We start from the raw sequence: 17,938 nt of genomic DNA on the forward strand, positions 1-17,938 counted from the left end.
GGTAAAGATATATCACTGATAATTTAGGCCTGAGCCTTTCTTCAAAGTATAAGAAAAGAATAGGAAGACATAAGAATAAAGAGACCGAAGGCTGGTCAGGGAGAAGTCTAGACCAACAAATAGAATTGATTTTGGTCTATGAAATGAGACAGAGGGAGAAGGGAAGAGAGACAGAACAGAGGAAAAGGCATCGGGGGGAATAAGAAGGGGCGAAGAAAACGGGATGAGGGAGGAAACCAGAGAAGTTGTTGTTAATGTCAGCTGGTTGGAAGGTGCCCATATGGATGATGAGGTGCTATTCCTCCAATGCATGAGACCAGGGAGTGGACAGACATGTCAGCAAGGGAATTGTACGGGGAACTGAAATGGGAGATCCACACTATTGTGGCGGACAAAGCCGAGCTGCTCAATAAAGTGATCTCACGGTCTGCACCCTGACTTTCCAATGCAGAAGAGACCACAATGGGAGCACCGGTGCAGTAAGTGACCCCTGCAGATTCACAAGTGAAGTGTTGCGTCACTTGGAAGGACTATCTGGAGCCCTGAATAGTGGTGAGGGAGGACAAGTGGGCACATGATAACTAGCCCAGCATTACTGCCAAGCTGCACGTTTCCCTGTGAGAATTTTCACATCCTCTGCCTTCAGTGGACATCAGTCAGATCTATTTCTATCTCCACAAGCATCTATGCTCCTTACAATTACTGGTACCAATAAAATATAAGTACTGAAAAATCACAACTTATCAAGTGACTCCTTGAGCGTTACCTGTAATAGCATTCCGAAACAAGCAAATCCTGAGCACTGCACAAGCATTGCACACCCATCCATCCTAAAGCATGGATTCTGAAAAGGGAGAAAATAAAAAAGGAACTTACAAGAACAAAATGGCAGCACAGTTAACGTAGGGGCGGCACGGTTAGCATGGGGACAGCACAATTAACGTAGGGGTGGCACGGTTAGCATAGGGGAAGCACAGTTAGCGTAGGGGATGGCATGTTTAGCATAGGGGGCAGCGTAGTTAGCGTAGAGGTGGCATGGTTAAAATAGCGGTTAGCGCAATACCGTTGCAGCGCCAGTGACCCAGGTTCAAATCCAGTGCTGTCTGTAAGGAGTTTACACATTATCCCTGTGGCTGCTGCGTGGGTTTCCTGAGGGCTCCAGTTTCCTCCTACCCTTCAAAATGTACGGGCGTTGTAGGTTAATTGGGTGTAATTGGGCAGCACGTCATAGAGTGTAGAGATTAGAGAAAACTACTATAAAAACGGAGCAAGGGAATCATCTTTAACTAAGGAGAGGCCCAGTGAAGAGTCTGATAACAGCCGAAAAGAAACTATCCTTGAATCTAGAGGTGAAAGTTTTCAAGCTTCTGTATTTTCTGCCTGATGGAAAAGGTTGAGAACAGAGTGTGACTGGGGTGGGATGAATCCTTAAATATGTTGGTTTGTATAATGGCCTGATCTGTACTCACAACTCTGCAGTTACTTGCAGCCATAGGCAGTGAAGTTCCCGAACCAAACCGTGAAGCAACCGGACAGGATATTTTCCATGGTACATTTGTAAAAATTGATAAAAGAACTTGGGAACATGCCAAATTTGCTTAGGATCCTGAAGAATAGTAATTTTTTCTCAAGCTTGTTTAAGAACCTGAAGGTGGTATTTTATTTATTATTTGAAATGTTGTTCGTTCATAGATTTTCCTTCCAATTTTGAAGAGTTTCTGGTAAATCTTTAAGAACAGTGAGAGCAGCAGCTTTCTTTTACATCTGCACCTCTGCAACTCAATAAGTATGGATTGATTCGACTGGATAGCACAGAAAACAGAGCTTTTCACTGTATCTTGGCGAATAGTTGAACAGTCTGGCTATCCATCCCATAGGATGATGATGGTTCCTTTCAGTCAGTTTGTGGGGTTTGATATGATCCTCAGAAAAGAACAGCATGTGTGTGAATGCATTTAGGTTGCACAGGACCAGACCCACCCTCTTGACATCCCCTCCCAGATCCAGTGGCATGGCGAGGTCCAAGACGACTGAGGGAAGTTCTGTTTCAGTGAATGGCCAGACCAAGCTTCGATGCAAGGGATACCCTTTCTGCACTTAACCTATGAGGGGGTTAATTCGCCCTTTGACAGGTCTTGTTTTTCAGCAGGGTGTCAAGCTACTCTCCTCACCAGGCAAGCCTGTTGAGGGAACCAGTTTAGTCAATGACCAACCAACCATGCAACAGGTAGTACTGGGCTTCATGGTATCAGTAGCACTCAGATAAGTCTCCTGATTTGAGTTGAACAATAAACAATAAATAATTCAATTTATTACAGATTTTCACAAAGGAACAATAACTTCCACATAGTCCATCCTACCCTATCTTCTCTATGGATTGTCACCTTGTTGTGGTGAAGCTTGTGTGGTTCTGTGATCCCAAGAGTGATGTCAACTGGAGCTATGCTCCTGGTAGGGTCACCCATGGTCGTAAGGTCGAGGGTGAGGTCCCTGACAAAGAACAATCCAAGTCCTTAATGGTGGGACAGACAGACGGAGTTATTCTGAACTCAACGGCTGTGAAAGTATCCATCAGCTCCAATCATCGTGGTTTACATGCCATTGGAATTAGTTGGTTGATTGGTGTGCTTCTTAGAGCGCAACATCAAGTACACGTTAAACAAATATCAGGGGATCAATGGAATGAAGGCCATCATCCTCGAGCAATCCCATTTCTCCACATACTTCCCCACAATTTATTTTCTCTCACATATAGCCAATTCCTAGGGTAGCCTATGAACTTATCAGCCAGTATGTCTTTAGGATATGGCAGGAAACGAAATCACCCAGAGAAACCCACTCAGGTACAGACAGATTGTGAATTCTCCCCAACTTGGAGGTCCTGATCAATCCTGAGCCACTAAAGTTGTGAGACAACAGCTTAATTTCTGTGCCACAATGCTACCTTATTAAGCGTATGCATAGATCAATAGACCAGATCTCTCACAAATGGTCCAATAACTAAACCAATACGCTGTCATATTTCATCCAATGCCATATTTAACCAAAAGTCATCTTTTAAACCTTATGGGCTATCTAGTCCAACTGAAGCCTTCCTCTTTTTAATTATTACAGGCCTTAGCTTGACCAATCCGTTGCTGAAACATTTCAAATACTACAAGGTCAAAGTTCAGATTTATTGTCAGAATACATAGTTTTTACGTAGAATTAAGCGGTAATTCTGCCTTGCCTGCAGTAAAAGAATCTCAGGGTGGTATGTGATGTCATGTACTCTGACAATAAATCTGAAACCTGAATCTGAAATCTACATGCAGGGGCATTGATGTCCCCAGACCAGATTGTGATGCAGCCGGTCAGCACACTTTCCGCCCTACATCTGTAGAAATTTGCCAGGGTTTCCGATATCATACCAAACCTCCGCAAACTCCTGAAGAAGTGGAGGCACTGACATGCTTTCTTCGCAAAGCTGTTAGTGTACTGGGTCCCAGAAAGCTACTCTGCGATATTGACTCTAAAGAACTTTGCTCACTCCCTCCACCTCTGATCCCCCCAAGTTTTCCCCTTCCTGGAGTCAACAATCAGCTCCTTGGTTTTGGTGACATTTGAGTGCGAGGTGGTTGTTGGTGCACCGTTCAGCCAAGTTGTCAATCTCCCTCCTCTATGCCAACTCATTTCCCACTACCAGGGTATCATCAGCGAATTTGTAGATAATGTTATCATACCAAACCACATAGTCATACATGAGTAGCAAGTAGAGCAGAGGGGTAAGAACGCAGCCCTGTGGTGTTCTGCTACTGACGGAGATTGTGGAGGAGATGCTCTTCCCAATCCTCACTGATTGTGGTCTGGAGGTGAGGAAATCCAGGATTCAATTTCTGAATGCAGAATATTCAACCCTCCCATGTTTTATACAACTCTTGTACAAACTCAGGATACTGTGATTGCTGAAAAACTGGGTAGAAATGCTGGAGATACTCAGCTGGTAATGGAGATAAACAATTAGAATTATAAGTCAACAAACAAATCGTTTAATGATCTGATGTTGGCTACAGAGTCACTTAAAATGTTTTTAATAATTTCAGACAACTCTGGTTGTTTTTGGTCAAATCTTAAATTGAAGTTTTATAAACGATGTTTTTTGTAGAATGCCCTACTGACCGACCAGTAGAAGTTGCACTGGAACGGTTTAAATTTTGGCACCGACTAATAAATTAATACTACTATTTATACTTTTTTAATACACTGCATTTGGTAAAAAAATTTTTGCAATTACAATATCTTACCTTTAATAATTGATTATGTACAAATTTTAGTCTTTCTTTTGTGGGAAGCAGAAGAGTACATCTTTTAAACAATAATCCTGAGCAGAAGAAACCGAAAAATTAGTATTATGGAAAATGGTGCTGCAGGTAGATTATGACAGCAAAATGGATACTGCTAGATCCAATGAACCTTCGGCCCTTTGCGTTCTGGAATTTGCCCATCGTTCTTCAATGGTCTCTACTAAATGAGGGCACTGGTAAAAGGTAGAAAAGTGTCAATTAGAGGAACCCAAAGAATGAGAACTGGTCCATAGTAAAATTAGAGAAGAGTGTCAGTCTTTGGTAGAAATTGCAACTGAAGTAGTAAAAGGGGAAATCAGGAGTAGACACCTAGGTCACCTTGATGAAGGGCTGAAGCCCGAAACATTGGTTACCCTTTACTTCCTTTGGATGCTGCAGGATCTGCTGAGTTTCTCCAATACATTTGTGTATTGCATTCGACACCAGCATCTGCAGACTTTCTAGTTTAACTAGAAAAATAAATGTACGTGGCCCGAGGTCTAAATTATACTGACTTTGAAAAGATACAAGTCTCCATATAGAGGAATCTAAAACTAGTGATCATAAAAATAACATAATTACTCATAAATCAACTACTGAATTCAGGAGATAAATGCTCATGCATATTCTTCATAGTCATGCAGCATGGAAGCAGGCTATTCTGCTTACCACATCCATGCCAACCAGTGAGCACAGCAAATAGCTACTTCCTCGACAATTTGTGTTTGGCTTTACATTTCTTGATGCTGCGAGCGACTGTGCTTCCACCACTCTATCAGGCAGTACATTCAAAGTACTTACCACTCTTTGAGTGAAAAAGAGCCCCCTCAGATCTTATCTAAACTTCTGGCCCCCTACCTTAAACTTGACGTCTAGCTTTATTCACCTGAAATCTCTCCTTCAGTCTACACCATACATACCCTTCTCATAATTTTTTATTCCTCAATCATATACTCTCTTAATCTCCTCTGCTTCAAAGAAAAAATTTCCTGTATCTCCATACAATTGAAACACTATATCCTAGGCAACCTCCTGGTGAACCTCCTCTGTACGCTCTCCATTCCTATGGTGTGATAACCAGAACCACACACAGTACTGCAGTAGAGATCTGATTAATGTTTTATAATGTCAAACATAACCTCCCTGTACTCACTGCCACAACGAAGGAAATCCAGTATCCTGTGTGCCTTCTTAACCTGTACTGCTACCTTCATGAAACTTTGGATTTGCACACCAAAATCCCTATGTTCCTCGTTAGGTCCTAGGGCCTTGCCCTTTCATGACTGATATCCTAGCCTCAAATGTCTTCTAAAATGAATCAATTCACATTTAATCAGGATTCCATCTACCATTTCTCAGCACATTTCACCAAAACATCAATGTCAATCCAGGGCCTAAGACCATAAGACATAGGAGCAGAAATAGGCTATTCAGACCATCGAGTCTACTCCACCATTTAATCATTTAATTTTCAACTCACCCCCACTGCCTGTCCTTCTCCTCATAATCTTTGATGCCCTAGCTAACCTATCATTCTCTGCCTTAAATACACCCAATGACTTGGCCTCCACAACCACTTGTAACAACAAATTCCTATAGATTCACCACCCTCTGGCAAAAGAAATGTCTCTGTTCTAAGCAGATGTCCTTCAATCCTGAAGTGGTGCCCTCTTGTCCTAGACTCCCACCATGAGAAACAACCTTTCTACATCTATTCTGCCCATGTCCTTCAATTTTGAAATGTTTCAATAAGGTCCCCCCTCATTATCCTAAATTCCAACAAGAACAGGCCAAGAGTTGTTAAATTCTCCTCATATGGTAACACTTTCATTCCCAAAATCATCCTTGTGAACCTCCTCTGAACCCTCTCATGTCAGCACATCCTTTTTTTAAGTGAGGAGCCCAAAACTCCAAGTAAGGTCTCTCCAGTGCTTTATAAAGCCTCAACATCACATCCTTGCTCTTATATTCTATTTCTCTTGAAATTGAAGCCAGCATTGCATTTAAATAAAAACACATCGAGACACTAGGTTTTCAACGTCCATAGGTGATAAAGATAATGCCGACATTTCAGGCCTGAGCCCTTCTTCAAGGAAATGCCTACCTGGCCAAAAAGTCTTTTCCTGTGTTATAAATTTTACTCAATTATATGACTCGCCTAGGCATAAGAGACAGATGCTTTTACTTATAAATGATAGCTAATGGCCTTTCTGAGTTTTCCAGATGTGCTATTATTTCCCTATCAGTAACATTCAAAATCCAGGAAGTGGGGGAAGCAGCTCAGAACACTTCTCAAAGGGACTTGACTAATTGGGTGCATGTGTATTTCTTGACAGAGCTATATTGGGTTCTGCACTATCTGTTGATGCCCAGAATCACAATTTCTTCTTACTTCGCCAATGGCCACAGTTAATTACAGCAAATACACTGTAGTGTCATTCTGCCTCTTTTCTCCATTTTATATTATTCTTTGTAATGTTCCCATAACATAATTAAAATCAGCTTCAAAAACCACCTGCAAAAGAAATTTACCTCCTCCTATATTAACTATGCTAGCAGAACAATAGGCTGGTGGGTGATTAATATCCACAGATCAGTATCCCAGCACGTTGATTTTTCAGGAATCGGGAAATCATACTCTACACAAATATTGACTGCAAGCTTTAAAGCATGGCCTTAATGCTTTGCACTGCTTCGAAAGTTACCTAAGGATTTGTAGTGTTCCATTGCAACTGATTTCTTGGAAGCGTCGGTAGAGTGAAACCCCTCCAATAAAAGCCGTCTGATTCCTGATGAAGTGGCAATATAACCCACAACCTGAGTGCCAACCACTTTTGATGCCATGCTCAAAATACTGATATCTGTCACTGATAAAAAATGAAAGACAAAATAAGGTCATTATCGTAGGTCATGTTACTATTAATACAATCTATTGACACGAGTTGAATTCCTACAAAGGCATCTGCAGAATTTACATGAATTAAAAAGAGGTCAAATACATCATGACTGTCAAAAAATGGTTGCAACTATTGTAGAAGGAAATCTACCTTTGTTATGGCCTAATCTATGTCAAACTGCAGGTTCCTATGGATGGCCTGACAATTCTTTGACAATTTGAATGCATTTATATCATTTCTTATCTTGGGCAAACCTATCTGTCTCCCTATAAATACAGAACAATTGTTGATGCCACTTTTGCAACCTGTTATGTTGTCCGTTGCCATTCCAACTTTTGTTTTAGTTCAACTGTCTGAAGATCCTTTGCTTTAAGTTGCATGATTGATAATTTAATTTGATATTTCTCCTTGCCTTCCAATTCAAAAAGTTGTTTAATTTTCTTTTAAATGCTTCACATTCTCCATGTCTTGCTCTCCCCTTCAGTCTCTCTGTCTCATAGATGACCCTCACTTTGCATTTTGTCCATATCATCCATGGTACCTTATTAGCATTCACTGCAACATGCTAGAACGATATGAGAAATATAGTCTGCTTCAATCCATTTTTCCCTTCCTTCGTGTGAATGGAAAAACAAAAGGTTTCAAATATGGTGGATATGTTTAGGAATTAGCAACCTGAAGTCTGTCTTGTACTACGTTACTTACTGTGATATAAGGAGAACATACTGCTACACTAAGCTTATGTTTAATTTTGAGAAAATATTACAATCAAAATCACTGATATGCTGACATAATTCATCAGTAATTATTAGTTCAGTATTGGCATTCGTTACTGAAGGATAAAATGGATAAGCAAATTTGCTCATTATAAAAATTCACTTAGCATGGTACTGAGGTTAAAGATTCCAAGGACCTCAAATTCTATTGTCAAACTGCACTAGTTATTTTTCAGGACGATCCTCATAAGGGGAATTTTTCTAAAAAACATGTTTTCTCTTGAAAGAAAGTTTATGTGTGCAGAACACTGAGAGTAAAATAAGGTTCAGCTATAATACACAGACAATTGGATTAGTAAGCTGTCAACAGAATATTGCTTTCCTTTCATGGAAATGCCCTTGAACTTGCAATTTCAAAGGGTATTTAGAGACAATACAGCCCAATTTGGTAAAGTAGTTTTCCTTTCTAAGAAGTCAACAGGGAACCAAATGGGTTTTTCCAACATCTGGTACTTTAATGGTAATTGTCATTGCCATCACCTTCCCCAAAACTCATATATCTACAATCTTAGAGAAAATGCTTGGATGCAATTCCAATAATTTGACAGAATGCCTCTCGACCTGATGACTCCAACAGGTGCGACATCAAGTGAGACAGGGAGAAAATTACTAAAATCAAGGAAAAAATAAATGATCTGCTTAAAAACGTGTATTGTGATAATTGTACCTGAAAGATAACGCAACACTCGGTGAAAGATTTCAACTGGTATTATCTGGAAATAGCCGCCATGATACTGTATGTGTAAGTTTTCCCTTCTGTTACCACCTTTCTTGGATTGTAGATGTCTGCAACTTCTTCTGTATTTTTGGTTTGGAATGAGGGTGAAAGTATTTAATCTCAGTGGAATCTCACCTCCCTCCATAGGTTTCACCTATTAATTGCAAAAGAATCAGAAAACCATATTTTACATGTCAATAATGATCTGTTACTTTTTCTTCTAGTGCAGTTTTTGCTTTAAGAATTTAGTTAGATGTTCTTAACCCAAGCAGTCTTTCTTCATATCCAGCTTCAGGAAGACAGTTCAGAGTTCAAAGTTCGACTGACAATGAGAGTCTTAAATTGTTGGCCAAAACAGAAATAATTTCTAAAATCTTTTGGTGATTTCAAAATCTTTTGGCTGACTGGTTTAATATTTTCAGGATGAACATGATTCTGTCATAGGGCTCCTTTCCACTGATTTTACAAGACTTAAGTAAGTCAAATCTAAAATAATAATTACCAATTAAACTAATACTTCTCCACACTTGCAACCGAGATCAAAGCAAAAAACACAATTCTGGAGAAACTCAGCTGGTCAACAGTGTATGGGAAGTGGTCTCAGCACGTTTAAGGTAGGCTAAGCTGATGTTCAGTAGGTGCGGTATTCTTTTTTGACTTAACAATGGGTTTATCGGAACGCAACAGCAGCGTAAGTAGAGGAACGACTATATATAGCAAAGATAAAGATACATAATCAACGTTCCGAGCTTGAACCTTTCATCAAGGTAAAATGGGATCAAGCCTGAAACATTGGTTATGTATCTTTATCTTTGCTATATATAGTCGTTCCTCTACTTACGCTGCTGTTGCATTCCGATAAACCCATCGTAAGTCAAAAAAGAATACCGCACCAAGTGAACATCAGCCTAACCTACCTTAAATGTGCTCAGACCACTTATCATAGCCTACATCTGGGCAAATTTATCTAAACGAAAGCCTATTTTATAATTAAATGTTGAATACTTTTTATTCCATACTGAAAACAATTTTTAATCATAAAATATAGCGCCAGTCAAAGAATCCATTAGCTATTGCGCGATAACCAATAACGCCAGTCACACCAACACCACCATCATAACTTCGAAAAATCGTAAGTTGAGCCATCGTAAGTAGAGGAGCATCTGTACACTAGTTAACCTGCTGAGTTTCTCCAGCATTCAACCACAGTGTCTGCAGACCACAAGATCAAAGCAGCCTGTTTCTTTGGATGCAACAACATACTTTGCAGCTTGCCAAGAATCATGAGTATGACTTGTGTTTTAGGACGTTTACCTCAGATATTTTCCTTGTCCTCTTGAGCCAATGACAGTTCTCAGTCCTTATGAACTGTGGCACATCCTTACATGTTCTGAAGCTAGGTAAATGTGCCTAAGTGGGAGACCCTAGGAGTCAAATTGAAATGCTTGTCATTGTAAACAGACATCGCAATTTCTCTTAATTCAGAAAACTAAGATAAACACTGCAGAACAATTGGTTTGACTATAAAAATTGATTGATTTTTATAAATTTACTACCAAAAGTAAACCTAAACAAAAGAGTTCTATTAAACTGCAGAGCTTCACTATCTCTGCACAACAAAGCATATTCCCCATACTTTAATTAGTTTCTAAAAGTGGATCCACAAAGGGGTCCCTGGCCATTATCTTACATGAATTTGCCACAAATCTTCATGGAGCTTTCTTACTTCTATATTCTGCCAATTTCATTAAGACTGAGTAATTAGCTTTGCACTCCCCAAAATACCTTCACCTTTCCCTGGAAAAAAAGAAAAGCAAAAATGTATCTCTCAATTATCTATATACAAAAAGAAAAGTTATCTTGCTCAAAAAGTGATTGGAGGGCCATTTTCTGTGGCCTGGCACCAGTGAGATCCCAAGGGTAGACTAGGAAGCTTCCACCTCTTACTGAATTTAATGTTTTAAAATTTTATGTGGAAAATAAATGATAAATTGTCAAACTTTGTGTTTTATGAGATTGCTAACAACTGAAGCAAAAACCATTTTGTAAATGAGGGCATTCATGAAAGCATAAAAGAAGAGTTTCTATGACATACATCCATTTGGCTTTGTCATTTTTTAAATCTTATTTTAGCTATAATTGTATAATTATCATTAATCATTATGGTCTTTCTCCTGTAGTGAAATTGCAATAGATACTACATGTCTATATCAATTGCTGCAACAAGGAACTTTCTTTTTAATTCATCATGCACTTTTTTTTCTAATTAGGGTATCTAGTTCCTCATAACATCTGTAGCCTGATTTCAGACCTATTCAACTGTAACAAGTAATTGAGGGGAACAATAAAACACCAGCACACATTGTATGGATGTGAGAGGACTGGAGGGTTATGGTATTGGAGCAGGTCAGTGGGACTAGGGAGATGATGGTCAGCACAGATTAGAGCAGCTGAATGGCCTGTTTTCTATGCTTTGGCGTCCTATGGTTCTATGACAGCAGAATCTGAGTGAGAGGTTCAACCACCCCATTCAGCCACCACAGGTAACTCATCTAGCAACATCAAAAGGGAGATAACAACGAAGGTAAAATTTGTCAGGAACGAAAACCTGATAGTTAAAATACCCATAAACTGTTAAAAAAAATCAGAATTTTAAGATGAAGACATACTTGGGGAGAATTTAGAAATTTATTCCAGACATTTGCAATTTGATTCTAAACATTACTTTTGCAGATTTAATTTTAAATTTTCACAAAAATGTCATTGGCAAATATTATGGCATTAAATAGTAAGTAGGTACATACATTTAAAAATGTTTATCTCTAAATGCAGTATTTTGAATACGTAGAAAGATTGAGTAGACTGGAACTTCATTCATTGGAGCGTAGAGGGTTGAGCGGGGATTTGATAGAGGTATTTAAAATTATCAAGGGAATAGATAGAGTAGCTGTAAATAGGCTCTTTCCCCTAAGGGGAGCAGAGTTTAGAACAAGGGGTCATAAGTTAAGGGGCAAAACTTGAGAAGTAATACAAGAGGATGCTTCTTCACTCAGAGTGGTGGCTGAGTGGAATGATCTACTGGAAGAAGTTGCACCAGGGTCAATTCTGTCATTTAAGATGAGGTTATATGAGAAGGCTGGCGGCAAAACTCTGCATGCCAAACTGCATGAGTTTTTCAAGCTTTGTTGGGACCAAGGTAAACTGCCTCAGGATCTTCGTGATGCCACCATCATCACCCTGTACAAAAACAAAGGCGAGAAATCAGACTGCTCAAACTACAGGGGAATCACGTTGCTCTCCATTGCAGGCAAAATCTTCGCTAGGATTCTACTAAATAGAATAATACCTAGTGTCGCTGAGAATATTCTCCCAGAATCACAGTGCGGCTTTCGCGCTAACAGAGGAACCACTGACATGGTCTTTGCCCTCAGACAGCTCCAAGAAAAGTGTAGAGAACAAAACAAAGGACTCTACATCACCTTTGTTGACCTCACCAAAGCCTTCGACACCGTGAGCAGGAAAGGGCTTTGGCAAATACTAGAGCGCATCGGATGTCCCCCAAAGTTCCTCAACATGATTATCCAACTGCACGAAAACCAACAAGGTCGGGTCAGATACAGCAATGAGCTCTCTGAACCCTTCTCCATTAACAATGGCGTGAAGCAAGGCTGTGTTCTCGCACCAACCCTCTTTTCAATCTTCTTCAGCATGATGCTGAACCAAGCCATGAAAGACCCCAACAATGAAGACGCTGTTTACATCCGGTACCGCACGGATGGCAGTCTCTTCAATCTGAGGCGCCTGCAAGCTCACACCAAGACACAAGAGAAACTTGTCCGTGAACTACTCTTTGCAGATGATGCCGCTTTAGTTGCCCATTCAGAGCCAGCTCTTCAGCGCTTGACGTCCTGCTTTGCGGAAACTGCCAAAATGTTTGGCCTGGAAGTCAGCCTGAAGAAAACTGAGGTCCTCCATCAGCCAGCTCCCCACCATGACTACCAGCCCCCCCACATCTCCATCGGGCACACAAAACTCAAAACGGTCAACCAGTTTACCTATCTCGGCTGCACCATTTCATCAGATGCAAGGATCGACAATGAGATAGACAACAGACTCGCCAAGGCAAATAGCGCCTTTGGAAGACTACACAAAAGAGTCTGGAAAAACAACCAACTGAAAAACCTCACAAAGATAAGCGTATACAGAGCCTTTGTCATACCCACACTCCTGTTCGGCTCCGAATCATGGGTCCTCTACCGGCACCACCTACGGCTCCTAGAACGCTTCCACCAGCGTTGTCTCCGCTCCATCCTCAACATCCATTGGAGCGCTCACACCCCTAACGTCGAGGTACTCGAGATGGCAGAGGTCGACAGCATCGAGTCCACGCTGCTGAAGATCCAGCTGCGCTGGATGGGTCACGTCTCCAGAATGGAGGACCATCGCCTTCCCAAGATCGTATTATATGGCGAGCTCTCCACTGGCCACCGTGACAGAGGTGCACCAAAGAAAAGGTACAAGGACTGCCTAAAGAAATCTCTTGGTGCCTGCCACATTGACCACCGCCAGTGGGCTGATAACGCCTCAAACCGTGCATCTTGGCGCCTCACAGTTTGGCGGGCAGCAGCCTCCTTTGAAGAAGACCGCAGAGCCCACCTCACTGACAAAAGGCAAAGGAGGAAAAACCCAACACCCAACCCCAACCAACCAATTTTCCCTTGCAACCGCTGCAATCGTGTCTGCCTGTCCCGCATCGGACTGGTCAGCCACAAACGAGCCTGCAGCTGACGTGGACTTTTTACCCCCTCCATAAATCTTCGTCCGCGAAGCCAAGCCAAAGAAAAATATGAGTACATGGATGCGAGGGGGTGGGAGGGTTATGGGCAAGGGAAGTAGGTAGGTGGAACTCGTGGAGTTTCACGTAAATCAGTGCTTTAGGTGCCATAAGCAAGTTGGCTCTTTCTTGCACTCGACTTGATTATGTGAAACCTTTCTGGGATAGAATCAAGGAACTTATTAAAATTTAAACTTTCACTTGATCCTCAGGTATTTTTATTGGGATATATGAAGAAATTGAGTTTAGAATTAAAATTAGATGAGTCTCAAATTGCTCTTTGAGATTGGCTTTAGCTGTGGCTAGAAAATGACGAGTATTCAATGGTGGCATTCAGAAAGGAGGTCTTGTATTCCATTGGAAAAGATAACGTATAATACAAGCCTCGTCTACCAGTGGAAATATTAAACAGGCAGAATACTATTCATAGTCTGAAAATGAGAGGTTATCCATTTAAAAGAGATCAGGAAGAACTTCTTTAGCCAGAGGGTCGTGGATGTGTGGAACTCACTGCGGTATACAGCAGTGGAAGCCAGATCGCTGGGAGTATTTTAAAAAGAATGACAAATATCTCATTAGTGAGGGCATCAAGGGATTATGGGGGAAAGGCCAAAAATGAGAACTAGTGTAGAGTAGCTTAGTGTAGATTTATGGAATAGACTCGATGGGCCTAGTGGCCTGGTTCTGTTCCTTTGTCTGTGATCACTAAATATCAACTTTAATAATAAATCCCAAGAGGTTACATTGGATGAAAGGACTGCATTTATAGATCACATTCTGCATCCCTTTGTGGATGTCTTGAAGTGCTTTGCAGTAAATGAAGTCTGCCTTTTTTAATGCCTATCCACTTTAAGTATCCAATACACAGTGCACAGCAAATGCATACAAAGAACAAAGTACAAATCATCAAATAAAAACACAATGCTGGAGAAACTCAGCAGGTCTATCGTAAAGATAAAGATACATAACCAATGTTTCGGGCTTGAGCCCTTCAACAAGGTATGAGCAAAATGTAGACAGTTGCCCGAACAAAATGGTGGTATGAGGGAGGGGCAGGGAGGGCAGCACGGTTCCACGGGTAATTGTTGGATAAGGAAGGGCACATCAGCAAACAAGGCTCTGTGAATGGAGAGGGAAGGAGTAGAGAGCTGGAGGAAAGGAGATAGAGGAATGGGGAAGAGAGTGAGGATGGAGTAGGATATCAGAAACCAGAGAAGTCAATGTTAATGTCATCCATTTGGAGAGTGCCCAGAAGGAATATTAAATCATTAAGTGTATTTAGGAAGAACTGAGGTAGAAACTGGGACAGGAGTGCTATATAAATTCATTGCTGAGTCACTTGAACAGAGAAAATTCAGATCAGGGTTCCAAGTAGCTTAAGAACCAGGCTCCAAAGGAGAAGCAATTTAATCCATTGATGTGCAAGAGTTCAACATTGAAACGTGTTGGATTCACCGAGGTTGCCGAGCCAGGGACAAAATTTTAGGGTGAAGCAGGACCAAGATTTAAATTGAGGTGAGGTTTGCCCAGAAGCCAATATTAATCAGCAAGCTTAGAAGGAGGTTGAAATTGAATGGTACTTTGAAACATAAGAAATAAGAGCAGGTGTCGGCTATCTGGCCCATCAAGCTTGCTCCGCCATTCAATGTGATCATGGCTAATCTGATGATAGGCCTTTTCCCATAAACCCTTAATTCCCCAACTTAGTAAAAATCCATCCAACCTTATGGATTGTTTAAGTTGAAGGAGGTGCAGATTTGAAATTCTGAAAAATGTGGGGATAATATTTATTCAGGGGGTAATTATGATCTAGAATTTACTGTTGCAAATGTGGTAGTAACATTATCAATTGATGTCCTCATAGAACATTACAGCACAGTACAGGCCTTTCAGCCCACAATGTCATGCCATCCAATATAAACCTACAAAGCTAAATCCTCCCTATCTCATAACCCTCTATTTTTTCTTCAACCATATGCATCTCTTAAATGTCCCTGGGGTCAGACCACCATGGGTAGTTTTGTAGTTACACCAGGACCTAGTGGTTATTTCCTACTGACCACAGAGTTCATTTACACTACTCTGTAACATGTAAAGTGAATTCTTCTTGTTTAGGGTATTAATAACCTCCAATAGTCTGTCTGGTCCCGCTAAAGTCTCAAGAATGCCAGATTATTGCAGTTTTACTAAACTTACTCCATAAAAAAATCTTTTCTTTGTGTCACTTTGGCTTTTTTTTTGTCAATCCCTATTATTGACCCTCTGAATAGAGTAAAACATGAGAGTCTGCGGACAATGTGGCTGAAGTAACATCTACCTATTATCTCCTGCTTTTGGAACTGTGCTCCTCTCCCTACTGTTCACCCCCCACCACCATTTTGTTCAGATGTCTGCCCACATTTTTCCATACCTTGATGAAGGGATCAGGCCCAAAATGCTAGTTATGTATCACAAGATATAGCAGAAGGTATAGACCCAATGAGTGTGCTCTGCCATTCTAATCATGTGCTGATCTATCCACCCACTCTCCAGCTTTCTCCTTAAACCTTGATGCCCTAACTTATCAAATACCTGTCAATCTCGGAATCTTCATCTTTGCTCAATAAAGTACACTGTTTGACCTGCTGAGTTTTTCCAGAATTGTGTTTTTACTTCAATCTACAGATTTTCATGTTTGACTGGGATTCTGTATCCCACACATTGGGAATTATATGTGTTTTCATAGAAGAGAGTCACTAAAATTAGAGGTTTTAGTTTGTGGATGGGCTAGGGTTGTTCTGGGAATAGATGAGGCTGTGAGGGGATCTGGTGAAGGTAAAGATGCTACATAAAGGCACTGTTTGACCTGCTGAGTTTCTCCAGCATTTGTATGTTTTGTCAGCATGGATCTCTGTGACCACCTATTTCAATTCTCCATCCCATACCCTTGCCTGTTCATGGTCTCATGCACTGCCAGAATGAGCCACCCTCATATTGGAGGAACATCTATTTTAAAAACTTTAGACATACAGCCAATTCAACCCTACAAGTCCTTGCCACTCAATTTACACCCCATTAACCTTCATGTTTTGAAGGGTGGGGGGAAACTGGAGCCTGTGGAGAAAACCCATGCAGACAAGGCTGTGGGGGGGGGGGGGGGGGAACATAAAAAACCTTTACAGGCAGTGCGGGATTGGAGCCCAGGTCCTGCCCCATTTGCTGGTGCTGTAAAGGTGTAACATCTCGTCTTATTTCTGGACACCCTCCAACCGGATTGGCATTAACATCAACTTCTCTGGTCTTTGTTAAACCACACCCTCACTTCTTCCCCCAACTCTGCCTCTCTCCCTTTTGTACTCAATTCTCACCCCTCCCTTTATCATCTCCAATTAATGCCTTTTGTTGGTTTGGATTCCTCCCCAGCCGAACATTGTCCAAATCCTGCGGCTCCCTGATTTTTGCTCATTCCTTGCCCTCCCCTTTATATCTCCGAATTAACGGCTTCTGCTGGTTTGGATTCCTCCGCAGCCGAGCATTTTTGCTCCCCGATTTTTTGCTCATTCCTTGTCCATGGGCAAGATATCAGATCAGAAGCCCGGTGGGATTTTTTTTTTTTTACACGCAGAGAGACCCCTTGCCCCGGTGCATCATTTTACACAGCTTGCCAGCATTCCAGAAGCAAAAAGGGGGCGAGACTTGCAACCCATCATCCCTTTCCCGCCCGGCCGGCTCGGCCTTTCTACACAGACGTCAATTCTGGCGCTGTGACTACCCCCCCCCTCCGCCCCTCCAAGGCGGTGACACCACAAGGACCTCCACCCCCCCATTCCGGGTTGGTACCCTTTTACACAGAACGACATGGCGGCATGTTCCAGCCCTGCTGTCATAGGGGCTTTGGTCAGACCCCAGCATTTTCTTTTACTCCTCTGCTCTGCTGCAAGGGCTGGGATTGGCCTTCATCCCTCACCAACAACCCTTCTGCAGGCGCAATCTGGCAAAAATACGCCCCCCACTCCCTCAGCAAAGGCCATTTGGAGCGAAATTGGGATTTTATCGAATAAATGACGGATTTTTTTTAAGGGGGTGAGAATCATCCAGCTATTCTTCTGCTTTGATGCCTCACCTCGTGTGCGCGGCCTAAAACCTGTTATTTCTGTGGCTCTGAGGCTCTCTTATTGCTCATGAGAGGCAGCCGGGGCTCCAGCTTCCCGCCCGAACCCCATCAGCCAATCAAAGGGGAAGAGGTGGGACCTCCGCCGAACTCCGACCAATTGGGAGTGCCCGACTCTCGGCTCAAGCGGGCGGGCGGAGCCCAGTCCGATTCCCCCTGTGCCGTTCGCTTAGAAGCCAATCAATCAAAGGCCAGGTCTCTGTTGATTGGACAGCTGAGATGCCGATCATTAGTCGACGAA

The 17,938-nt window shown here is 41.7% G+C and overlaps 1 protein-coding gene across 3 annotated transcripts in view; it reads right to left on the reverse strand.

Moving 5' to 3' along the window:
* Positions 1–17,744, reverse strand: part of LOC138748124 (F-box only protein 47-like) — a 40,658-nt gene extending 22,914 nt beyond the window's left edge. For 2 of the 3 annotated variants that reach the window (XM_069907829.1, XM_069907827.1), the window contains exons 1-6: positions 17,650–17,744; positions 10,028–10,137; positions 8,663–8,867; positions 7,028–7,189; positions 4,284–4,360; positions 767–844 (exon numbers count right to left, since the gene is read on the reverse strand). In XM_069907829.1, the coding sequence (XP_069763930.1) occupies positions 767–844; positions 4,284–4,360; positions 7,028–7,189; positions 8,663–8,858 (513 nt within the window). In that variant the 5' untranslated portion in view covers positions 8,859–8,867; positions 10,028–10,137; positions 17,650–17,744. The remainder of the gene's footprint in view (positions 1–766; positions 845–4,283; positions 4,361–7,027; positions 7,190–8,662; positions 8,868–10,027; positions 10,138–17,649) is intronic. The other variant, XM_069907828.1, reaches the window with a different exon arrangement.
* Between the last annotated feature and the right edge of the window lie 194 nt (positions 17,745–17,938).

The sequence above is a fragment of the Narcine bancroftii genome, chromosome 13 (assembly GCF_036971445.1).
Source record: "Narcine bancroftii isolate sNarBan1 chromosome 13, sNarBan1.hap1, whole genome shotgun sequence".
NCBI classification, from domain to species: Eukaryota; Metazoa; Chordata; class Chondrichthyes; order Torpediniformes; family Narcinidae; genus Narcine; species Narcine bancroftii.